Genomic DNA, 12946 nt, shown 5'->3' on the forward strand with positions numbered 1-12946 from the left:
CTCTCTCTCTCTCTCTCTCTGTCTCTCTCTCTGTCTCTCTCTCTTTCTCTCTCTCTCTCTCTCTGTCTCTCTCTTTCTCTGACTGTAGTAGGCCTGGTCAGCTGGACTGGAGCTGGTTTAGACCACCAGATGGCCTGGCCAGTGAAAGGGCCTCTTGTAGCAGGGCTCTCTGGAGCCTGGCTCTGTCTCTCTCCCTCTCTGGCCGAGTCGACCACACCGACTCAGGGAGCCTCCTGTGTAGATCCCCCCACCACCCAGGCAGCCGGTTCAGTCGCCTTCAGGCATGCAACACGGCCTAGAATACACTGGACTGGCGGACTCTGTGGACTCTTACCCAGTCGTAACCGAATTACCGAGATTAAACATAAAAATGTTAACGTTGAGTGACGTGCAGAGACAAAGGCCTCCTTGTTTCCGAGGGGTAATTCCTCACATGATGTCACATTTGCCTACCCATATGTTTTCCCAGACACTATTTCATTTCAAAGAGCATTGAGAAGTACGTCTTGGAAGGTTCCAGCCCAAGCCGTGGTGGTTTACTCGCCAGAGAGAAAAAATATATACAGTTTGTGTATTCAAAACCAACATTTAATTCTGAAAGAGGTATAGGGCCTGTGAACTAAATCCAGTTGTAAAATCCTCAATGATTGAGAACATTGACCTATTTCAGGATAACATGTCGAAGTCTGTTACACAATGGCAATCTCCCCATATCTACAGCATTATAATGATAACATTCCCATTCGGGAACTGCATCTTTCCCTTTCAAGACGATTTGATACATATCTAGATACATGGGCTCCGATACGATACAGGAACGATACTTTTAGTTTGATATGATTCGGTGCGATTCGGTATGATTAGAGAACGAATCGATGCGATTTGGTTCGATGCGATTCAATGCACTAACATTTGTTGCTTAAACATTCATTTTCCATTCTAAATTAAAATCTGATGCTGATGGAGCTCATGAGCCATGTGTGTGTTTGTGAATGATGTACGTCTATGGTGTATATCAGGGATCATCAACTAGATTCTGCTGCGGGACAATTTTTTTGTGAGCGGATGGTCAGGGGGCCGGAACATAATTACAAATAATTTGTAGACTGCAAATTGACCGCAAGAAGCCCAAACAGATATAATATTTGACTAAAACATAATCATTTAAAGCCTTGTTTACATTTGTATACGATCACATATATCTCTCTATTATGCGAGGGAATACTTTGAAACGGATTTCCAAAATGTAAATCACTTGAAGCTGATTTTCTGGTGTGTTTTAGTCTTTTATGTCCAACAATTAAAACATGATGATAATAATAATAATTGGGGGGCCAAATAAAATCAAAGTTGGGAACCCTGGTGCATGTACTGTGTGTGTGTGTAAATGATGTATGTCTATGGTGTAGATACTATGCACCTGATCAGAGCCATAAGGGAGACTAGGCATCTACTATCCCACCACTATTGGATACGGAAGAGCAATGTTGCCTGTGTTTTCTGTCCCCCCATTTTGGTTCTGAAATCACCGTCACCCACTAACCATTTTTTGCAAATTAAGCTTTTACTGCAGTGGGCTAAATCAGGGTCACACAGTGTTTCTTGGTAGTCTTAAACAAATCTACTTTGAAACAAAAGTATACACCTTCACACACATGGTTATGGGCTTAAAAAAATAAGACACCTGTACCATGTCAGATATACACTGAGTGTACAAAACACTAGGATCACCTTTCTAATTTTGAGTTTCACCCCCCATTTTGCCCTCAGATCAGCCTCAATTCGTTGGGGCATGGACTCTACAAGGTGTCGAAAGCGTTCCACAGGGATGCTGGCCCATGTTGACTCCAATGCTTCCCACAGTTGCGTCAAGTTGGCTGGATGTCCTTTGGGTGGTGGACTATTCTTGATACACATGGGAAACTGTTGAGCGTGAAAAACCCAGCAACATTGCAGTTCTTGACACACTCAAACCAGTGCACCTGACACCTACTACCATACCCCTTTCAAATGCACTTAAATCGTTTGTCTTGCCCATTCACCCTCTAAATGGCACACATAAACAATCCATGTCTCAAGGATTAAAAATCCTTCTTTAACCTGTCTCCTCCCCTTCATCTACACTGATTGAAGTGGATTTAACAAGTGACATCAATAAGGGATTATAGCTTTCACCTGGATTCACCAGGTCAGTCTATGTCATGGAAAGAGTAGGTGCTCCTAATGTTGAAATGTATACATTTATTTGTTTTTATCCCAATATTACACTTTATATACATCACAGAAGACTGAAATTTAACAAAACCGTTTGACATAGAAACACTGGATTTTTTAATATATATTTTTTATCATGTTTATTCATTATGAAATTATGAAAAATATTAATAACATTCCCCCCATGAGGCCACTAGAGGGCGATTTGGTCATTTGAGCTAGTAATGTATCAATATTTATCGTTTACAAATTAGCTATGACATAGCCAATGAATATATAGCACAACTTTGGATTTTGCCCCATCTCAATATCTAATGGTTTTGACCGTTTGGAAGTTTTTAGTGAGCTTCTTTTCTTTCCTCTCGCTTCGGCCATGCAGTGCGCCTCCCAAAGCTTTTGCTGTCCTCGTTATGAAATTACCAACTTTACCCTGTATATCTAAAAACGACCATATACACTGATTGTTTAAAGCAAAACTACCAAAACTATTGGTGAACTATCAGCATGGGCAAAGTATGAACATAAACAATCGAAATGAAATGCTGAAGGTGCCATGCAGATGTGCAAGATGATACCTCGTGTTCGTCAGCGCGCAAAGCTGGGCACAGTGTGCATTTTGACTAGGCTACCGATATTCCCTGGGGTTATTTGGCATGCAAAATGACTTGTAGATCAATGACTGTCAAGACAGTTACAGGCTTAGTTCGACACTGAAGGAGAGGACGCATCAATTGTCTACTTTAAGCAAAACAATTTAGTGAATTGGCGATTTGTAATGTTTGAATCGATTTTTTAACCGACGCATGCTACATTTGGATCTGTTTGGGGTCCGTGGATTGATGCAGTCATATCTTAAACATTTGAGTTGGGGACCATGCATATCGGTGAATCGTTACATCCCTAATTCTCATCATGTTTCTTTCTGCATCTGTGTGACACCACAAAGTGAGGTCACAGCCTTTGACTGAGCGAATGTGTGTGAACGGATATGGAGAGAGGGGGTAGACCTATCATTCATATGTGATGTGTGAGCCTGCATGTGTGTGAGAGGAGCATGTGTGAACTTTAGGGTCAGGTGTTTTGGGATCTGTGGGTAGCTAGGGAATTCTAGGCTGAGGCAGGATTACTCCCAGATCACCATTAGCAGGGCTAGGGGTGAGAGGGCATGGGGGCACCCCTTAACTCCTCCCCCAGGCCCTGAGAGGAGCACCAGTCACCTGGGGAGGAAGTGGGTGGACAGGCTAGAAAGGCTACAGTGTCCTGCTACCATTTACTTAACGGCCATTTTATTTTAGTGGGTGGGCTGGTGTAGCAGGTTGCCCCCTTCTCCCCTCCCCCTGACACACACACAGACACACACACTCCTGTGTTTTTCCAAGCTCCCCCCTCACCCCCCCAGCCTTACTGAGTGGAGCTTCTGATAGAGGCCACACGCGTTGCACACATATCCCCCGTTGGCATTCTTCCTCCACAGCGAGGTCTTGGTGGTCAGACAGTTGGCACAGAATACTCCTGAGCCTCGACGTCTCTGAAAGCCAAATCAAAAGAGAGAGAGAGAGTCAGTCAGTCAGTCAGTGAGAAAATGGGTGCAAAGGAGAGGGTAAATAGATAAAATATCATATCATCATCTGGGTTCATTGTATGAGTGTGGCAGGCAGCCACACACACACACACACACACACACTGCCCAATCAGAAGGTCAGGTTGGGCAGTGATGAATAGAAGCCAGCGGATTCTCTCACTAATTAACTTTAGACTGATTAATGAGTCCGGTAAGATACCACTGAGTCTGAGACGACACCTGACCACTTCACTAGACAGAGATCAGCCTTAATCGCCTGTACCACTATGACAAGCTGAGGACGAGACCTTTATAGGAGCCTAATTTTCATTCTACAATCTTCGGGTGTGGCACTGATTGTTTAGGAAGCAATTCTGAGCCCATTTTCAGAAATATTCAAATTTAGAAACTGTTTCTAATATTCTCTCTTTACTAGATTTTAAGTATTTTATTTTAATGCCCTCCTTAACCTTATGATTTAAAAAAGCAGAATAAATAATAATGCGCTGACCCATAAGGAAAGTACAGAAAAGCAATAATGTCTAAATTAATCATTGGAGTGCCCAACCTTATCAAGTGCAGAACAACATGTAAACTTAACCAGCGGTCGGTCCTGCCTCGCATGTTATCCGCAGAGTGGCTAGCTGGCTACATTGGCATTATCTAGATTAGGGGGCCTGTAAAAGCCATTCAGCCTTATAGAATCTGTGCCATTTATTTAACTTCAGACATTTTGTGTAGGGAGCCATGTTCTCTTCTCGCCAGAAAAATACAATGCTCCTAATTCTCCTCTGATACATTTAGAATGGAAAGCTTTTCTGCGGACATACTTTTTTGGCTCCAAGTCCAGAGAGCTTTCTTGGCAGAGAAAGGGTACTTGATTCATCGGGTGTTTCACAATGTATCAGTAAAAAGTTCTGGTGAGTAGCCAGTTCCCTATAGGGTAATTTTCCATCCAGATGCAAGCGCTATCAGAGGCCCATCGTCAGCTAAACTAATTATGATCTCGCATTTGCTGATGCCTGCTCACTCTAAAGTTTGACATCAGACATTAATCATAGATACAAAGAAAATGAAAATAAGTGAAAAGGAATGGACGGTACCCCGGCATGGCCATAAAGAGTCAACATTACAGAAATCATTTAATGAGATGGAGAAATATGTTTTGTGGGCTATCAGCAAGTGCAAAGTTGCTCTGACAACTGCCATTTTCAAGCACGGAACACAATTCGCTCTCTGCACGGCTGCTTGTGCTCCAATCACAGGTCAGGCTGGGTAAAAGAACGCTGTCTCCTGGTAAAACTCAATGTTGTCTCCCTTAAAACCGTCCTTCAAACTGAAACACCAAAATTACATATTATTTCTAGATTCAACATTTCAGAATGCATTATTCTTAAGTGTGAAAATAAAATCAACATTAACAATCAATCAGAATTACAAAATTAAAGTGTAAATCCTTAATCTAACAATTATATCTATCTAACAATTACAAATGATTACTTGTTCAAATTAAATAAGTGTAGGCTCTAGCTAGCAAGCTGGTCACAAGAAAGAGATGTCAATTTTGGACATTTGAAAAGGTCCTGAGAACGTCGATATACAGTGGGGAAAAAAGTATTTAGTCAGCCACCAATTGTGCAAGTTCTCCCACTTAAAAAGTTGAGAGAGGCCTGTAATTTTCATCATAGGTACACGTCAACTATGACAGACAAATTGAGGAGAAAAAATCCAGAAAATCACATTGTACGATTTTTAATGAATTTATTTGCAAATTATGGTGGAAAATAAGTATTTGGTCACCTACAAACAAGCAAGATTTCTGGCTCTCACAGACCTGTAACTTCTTCTTTAAGAGGCTCCTCTGTCCTCCACTCGTTACCTGTATTAATGGCACCTGTTTGAACTTGTTATCAGTATAAAAGACACCTGTCCACAACCTCAAACAGTCACACTCCAAACTCCACTATGGCCAAGACCAAGGAGCTGTCAAAGGACACCAGAAACAAAATTGTAGACCTGCACCAGGCTGGGAAGACTGAATCTGCAATAGGTAAGCAGCTTGGTTTGAAGAAATCAACTGTGGGAGCAATTATTAGGAAATGGAAGACATACAAGACCACTGATAATCTCCCTCGATCTGGGGCTCCACGCAAGATCTCACCCCGTGGGGTCAAAATGATCACAAGAACGGTGAGCAAAATCCCAGAACCACACGGGGGACCTAGTGAATGACCTGCAGAGAGCTGGGACCAAAGTAACAAAGCCTACCATCAGTAACACACTACGCCGCCAGGGACTCAAATACTGCAGTGCCAGACGTGTCCCCCTGCTTAAGCCAGTACATGTCCAGGCCCGTCTGAAGTTTGCTAGAGTGCATTTGGATGATCCAGAAGAGGATTGGGAGAATATCATATGGTCAGATGAAACCAAAATATAACTTTTTGGTAAAAACTCAACTCGTCGTGTTTGGAGGACAAAGAATGCTGAGTTGCATCCAAAGAACACCATACCTACTGTGAAGCATGGGGGTGGAAACATCATGCTTTGGGGCTGTTTTTCTGCAAAGGGACCAGGACGACTGATCCGTGTAAAGGAAAGAATGAATGGGGCCATGTATCGTGAGATTTTGAGTGAAAACCTCCTTCCATCAGCAAGGGCATTGAAGATGAAACGTGGCTGGGTCTTTCAGCATGACAATGATCCCAAAGACACCGCCCGGGCAACGAAGGAGTGGCTTCGTAAGAAGCATTTCAAGGTCCTGGAGTGGCCTAGCCAGTCTCCAGATCTCAACCCCATAGAAAATCTTTGGAGGGGAGTTGAAAGTCTGTGTTGCCCAGCGACAGCCCCAAAACATCACTGCTCTAGAGGAGATCTGCATGGAGGAATGGGCCAAAATACCAGCAACAGTGTGTGAAAACCTTGTGAAGACTTACAGAAAACGTTTGACCTGTGTCATTGCCAACAAAGGGTATATAACAAAGTATTGAGAAACTTTTGTCATTGACCAAATACTTATTTTCCACCATAATTTGCAAATAAATTCATAAAAAATCCTACAATGTGATTTTCTGGATTTTTAAGTGGGAGAACTTGCACAATTGGTGGCTGACTAAATACTTTTTTTCCCCACTGTATGCCTTCGTCAGCGAACTGGGCTCGAACTCACAAGGCTCAGAGCCAAAGCATGCTGCTTCGACCACTGCGCCACGGCAGTTCGTAATTCTCTAGCAAGCAGGGAGAGCACTTGATGATACTTAATGGAAACAACGCATTGTTTTTAATTATTTTTGTTTTAAGCCTTCCCCACACCATAGCCCTAACCTTAACAACTTGGAATTAATACCTAAACTTAACCCTTTGAGTTGTTTCTGTTTTAACCCTGTAACCACATTGAAATAACCCTGTAACCACGCAGAATTAATGGGTAGAAAATCTACGTTCATCCAGTTAAGCCAAATTCCGATCAGGTTGCTAGCTAGACCATGCAAATTTGTGCTACAGAACACCATTATTCTCAAATATGAATGATTATTTTAGTGGTATACTTAAAGAAAACGTTAAAAAAAATTACTTACAAATTATAGGCTAATCTATGGTTAGGATCAATGCTTAGGCTACTACCACAGAAGAAACCTGGATGCAGAGGGAAACAACCCCCCCCCCCCCCCCTCCCCTCCCCTCCATACACATTCCCAATCCCAAATAGTTTTTATGTGGTTGCCACATGGCAGGAATGACAGGTATGATTGATTGATTGATTTATTCTTTCCTATCCTGTTCTAGCGTTACAAGCTAAACACGGTGTCCATCATCATCCTGTGTTTTTTCCCCCCCTCCAGGCTCATGCCCGAACCCTGACTGCCTCGGCCAAATTACTCACACGTGTTTTGCTTAGAGTCACAGACACTTCCAACAGCTGGAAAGTGTAAATGTTTACAGGTTGAGCACAGCTCGAGCTGATAGCAGTCCTATTTGTCTTGCGCAACATGTATCTCCTTCTCCTTGCCTTTAGACAAGTTGGGCATCGACCAACAAACAACAGTTAAGACTGGCACATGGTTTATGAACTGATACACAAAACGAAGCCGGATTCAAAACTGAAGAGTTTTACACAGAATCATTAGATCATTTGTTTTGGTACTGTCCACATGTAGCTTGTTTTTGGTTGCAGGTTCAGGAATGGCTGAAGAATTGCATCATTTACCTAAAGCTAACTCTGCAAATAGCACTGCTGGGTGATTTGAAAAGTCATAGTCAATCCATCAATAATATCATAATACACTTAGCAAAAATGTTTATCTTTAATTTACAATCTGTAGAAACTATGAGAATAGAAAGGTTCAGAATAATTGTGAACCATCACAGCACAGTTGAAAAATATATGGCAAATAGAAATCAAAACTGCATGGTCTTCAGAGATAGATGGGAGGGGTTGAGGGTAGCTGAAGGATGGGACTAAAAACAAACAAAAGATAACTAATGTAAAATATACTGTCCGTAAAATGTATATAGTATGTATAAGCTGGGAGTAGAAGTCTAAGTGTTGTTGTCCATTAGTTTACTCCAATTAGGGGAGGGGTGGTAGGGTTAGGGGAAAATAATAAAGGAAAATATATTTACAAAAAAAATATATATATGGGAGATTGGAAATGATGCAGACAATTACATTGATGAAAGCCACAAACTATCTGCAATATTAAAGATGATCTACCCCTCAAAAAAACTAAACAAAAAAACAGTTAAGACTTGTCGTGAATTGTCAACCTACTTTGTCCAGGCTGGTAGCTAGGCTACCATATAAAAACATAGCAAAGCCAAATGACAAAAAGTACTACAATACAATGTGTGGTCCGTAAATTGGAAGTCACTCAGAGACATGCCATCAGACAATATGTCTTCCTCTTCCAAGTGAAATATTCTCCCTTTATTCAGTGAGTCAGTGGTGGAGCTCGGTCCTAGGTGATCTGATGTGACATTTTACAACAAGTGGCGCGTGGCTCGACCTGCAATGAATAACCTGCAACAGTGGTCTGCTGAACTGTAATCAATAGAGCAGGCGACGAGATCTACTCAGTCAAACAGAGACTCACTTCATACATAAATGATAGCAACAGAAACTACAACAAATGTGTCATCTTATAGACCTCTAACACTACTACATATTGACATAAAACATAAATGCAAATATATCTGAAGAACACTAAACATGCTAACACACACACTCTACATACATGTACGTTGTTATATTGCTGTATTATGGATTTTGTATTGTAGATACACTATACAGTGCATTCGGAAAGTATTCAGACCCCTTGACTTATTCCACATTTTGTTACGTTACAGCCTTATTCTAAAATTGATTAAATCGTTTTTTTCCTTCATCAATCTACCCACAATACCCCATAATGACAATGCAAAAACAGTTTTCTGTAAAAACAAACAAACAATTTATTAAATAAAAACACAGTAAAATATCACATTTACGTAAGTATCCAGACCCTTTCCTCAGTACTTTGTTGAAGCCCCTTTGGCAGCGATTACAGCCTTGAGTCTTCTTGGGTAAAATGCTACAAGCTTGGCACATCTGTATTTGGGGAGTTTCTCCCATTCTTCTTTGCAGATCCTCTCAAGCTCTGTCAGGTTGGATGGGGAGCGTCACTGCACAGCTATTTTCAGGTATCTCCAGAGATGTTCGATCGGGTTCAAGTCCGGGCTCTGGCTGTGCCACTCAAGAACATTCAGAGACTTGTCCTGAAGCCACTCCTGCATTGTCTTGGCTGTGTGCTTACGGTCGTTTCATGTTGGAAGGTGAACCTTCGCCCCAGTCTGAGGTCCTGAGCACTCTGGAGCAGGTTTTCATCAAGGATCTCTCTTTACTTTGCTCTGGTCATCTTTCCCTCGATCCTGACTAGTCTCCCAGTCCCTGCCGCTGAAAAACATACCCACAGCATGATGCTGCCACCACCATGCTTCACCGTAGGGATGGTGCCAGGTTTCCTCCAGAAGTGACGCTTGGCATTCAGGCTAAAGAGTTCAATCTTGGTTTCATCCGACCAGAGAATCTTGTTTCTCATGGTCTGAGAGTCCTTTAGGCAAACTCCAAGCGGGCTGTCATGTGCATTTTACTGAGGAGTGGCTTCCATCTGGCCACTCTACCATAAAGGCCTGATTGGTGGAGTGCTGCAGAGATGGTTGTCCTTCTGGAAGATTCTCCCATCTCCACAAAGGAACTCTGGAGCTCTGTCAGAGTGACCATCGGATTCTTGGTCACCTCCCTGACCAAGGCCCTTCTCCCCCGATTGCTCAGTTTGGCCGGGCGGCCAGCTCTAGGAAGAGTCTTGGTGATTCCAAACTTCTTCCATTTAACAATGACAGAGGCCACGGTGTTCTTGGGGACCTTCAATGGTACAGAAATGTTTTGGTACCCTTCCCCAGATCTGTGCCTCGACACAATCCTGTCTCAGAGCTCTATAGACAATTCCTTCAACCTCATGGCTTGGTTTTTGCTCTGTCATGCACTGTCAACTGTGGGACCTTATATAGACATGTGTGTGGCTTTCCAAATCATGTCCAATCAATTGAATTTACCACAGGTGGACTCCAACCAAGTTGTAGAAACATCTCAAGGATGATCAATGGAAACAGGATGCACCTGAGCTCAATTTCGAGTCTCATAGTAGAGTCTGAATACTTATGTAAATAAGGTATTTCCGTTTTTTATTTTTAATACATTTGCAATAAAAATAAAAATACAAACTGTTTTCACTTTGTCATTATGGGGTATTGTGTGTAGATTGATGAGGAAAATGTTTTATTGAATCCATTTTAGAATAAGGCCCCAACGTAACAAAATTTGGAAAAAGTAAAGGGTCTGAATACTCATCCACATACTTTATTACAAAATTATGTGGATACCCCTTCAAATTACTAGATTCAGCTATTTCAGCCACACCCATTGCTGACTGGTGTAAAACATCGAGCATACAGCCATGCAATCTGCATAGACAAACATTGTCAGTAGAATGGCGTTACTGAAGAGCTCAGTGACTTTCAACATGGCACCGTCATAGGATGCCACCTTTCCAACAAGTCAGTTTGTCAGATTTCTGCCCTGCTAGAGCTGCCCCAGTCAACTGTAAGTGCTGTTATTATGAAGTGTAAACGTCTAGGAGCAACATACTTTTGGTCATGTAGTGTATGTCGCGGTAGAGTAGTGTGTAATAATGTGTTGTGTGATGTACTGTTTTATTTTCTATGTAATTGCCTAAATCTTGTTTGGAACCCAGGAAGAGTAGCTGCTGCCTTGGCAGGAACTAATGGGGATCCGTAATAAAATACAAAAATACACCAGGAAAAATATGCATCTGATAGCTAGTGTATGTTGAACAAATACTTGTTCTGCTTAATTTGTGGTTCCAGCTGTCCATACCATGTACCATATGAGCACATGTTCCTAGCAGTTTACTACTGCACTTTCACTAATCAGGCCCAATCAAGACATGTCTGTGTATAGCATGTCATTATTGGCAGTTGTGTTGGTAGGTGGCTGGGACTGGTGGGGATTTTGGGAATGTGTGTGTGTGCACGTGCATGTGCGAGGAAGCGTGTGTGTGTGGTGTGTGTGCGAGGATGCATGTATGTGTGTGCGTGTGTGTGTGTGTGTCCGGGGGGTCTCTCTCCAGTAAGTTCAAGTGTCAATTACACAGGAAAAGCAACAGAAATAGTCCACCCTTGTCAAATGGCTCACAGTCCCAGACTTCCTTTTCAATTATCAGCTAGCTCTGCTCTGCCATCTGTAAAAACGAAGGCATACCTAGCCTTGCCATGTTTCGCATGTTATTCTTTAAAATAAAATACATTAATAAAAAAACAGCAGCAGCCTGGCTGACTAAGGCAGCTCTTAGGACAGAGAGAAGGAATAGGAAAAAGACAGAAAGAGAAAGCTCTGATTGTCTTTGTTTTTCCTTAAGTGCAGAAGGACGATTTTTCTCTCTCCTGCCACGTATCAGGCTGTGGGGCGGCTCTGCCCTGCGACGGCGGTGATGTATTGTTTTTTGCCAGGGAGCGAGCTACCACGAAAGTGGTCCTTGTTTCTCCACTGACCTGCCTCAGTTCATCACTGTATCTGGTCCTCACACGGATCCTGCTATCTGGGATCTGTCAGTCGCCCTGCGAGCTACCATGCATTTATACTTCACGCTGTACAGATTCTACTGCTGCTGCTACTGCTGCTGTTGGTGCTGCTGCTGGTGGTGCTGCTGCTGGTGGTGCTGCTACTGCTGCTGGTGGTGCTGCTGCTAGTGCTTCTGCTACTTCTGCTGGTGGTGCTGCTGCTGGTGGTGCTGCTACTGCTGCTGCTGGTGCTGCTGCTAGTGCTTCTGCTACTTCTGCTGGTGGTGCTGCTGCTGCTGCTGCTACTGCTGCTGCTGGTGCTGCTACTAGTGCTTCTGCTACTGCTGCTGGTGGTGCTGCTGCTGGTGATGCTGCTACTGCTGCTGGTGCTGCTACTGGTGCTTCTGCTACTGTTGTTGGTGGTGCTGCTACTGCTGAATACCTGGATTATCTTAGTTCCAAAGTATGATATTACCTGTACTGCACAGCGAATTGCAAGAAACTAAATAGAAGAACCTAGAGCAATAAGCATGAACGGGCCATGTTATTAGTCCAGAGGCCTGTGATAAATGACTCTGACAGTGTTATGCACTATCGCTAGGTACTGTAGTTGTTGCATGTGAATTCTGTTTGTCTGTGATTGATTATTAATGCCTTCTGTTCAGTCGGCGTGCTTAGAGACGCCTCCCACACTTTCCATCCACCCGGTGAGGCGAATGCTGGATAATTAGACCTGGGACCGTAATTACATGTATATATTTATCGGGCCAGGTGAGGGGAGTAGGCGAGGACTTTCCACCCATTGCCCACCACTTCCTCATGAGTTTAAATTGATTTAACCTCTTCAGCCCGAGGTTCCCCATATCCGGGGTACTCCCCCGCAATCTCAAACAATGACGTAGTACGGTTTTTAGACATGTGTGAATACCTGAATGTTATACACTACTGGAACGAGAAGCGTCTCAACTGTGAATCTAGCTAAACTGTTGTTGCCCAAATGAAATAATATTCAGACTCCAAGCAAATATATAAGCATATAGCAAAACCAGTACTGTATTT

General features: G+C 42.7%; 1 protein-coding gene across 1 annotated transcript in view; it reads right to left on the reverse strand.

Moving 5' to 3' along the window:
- The window catches only part of LOC121571846 (zinc finger transcription factor Trps1-like), a 158914-nt gene that overhangs the window by 10780 nt on the left and 135188 nt on the right, over nt 1-12946 (reverse strand). The window contains exon 6 of the mRNA XM_041883586.2: nt 3620-3742. Within this exon, the coding sequence (XP_041739520.2) occupies nt 3620-3742 (123 nt within the window). The remainder of the gene's footprint in view (nt 1-3619; nt 3743-12946) is intronic.

This window comes from Coregonus clupeaformis, chromosome 8 (assembly GCF_020615455.1).
Source record: "Coregonus clupeaformis isolate EN_2021a chromosome 8, ASM2061545v1, whole genome shotgun sequence".
NCBI classification, from domain to species: domain Eukaryota; kingdom Metazoa; phylum Chordata; class Actinopteri; order Salmoniformes; family Salmonidae; genus Coregonus; species Coregonus clupeaformis.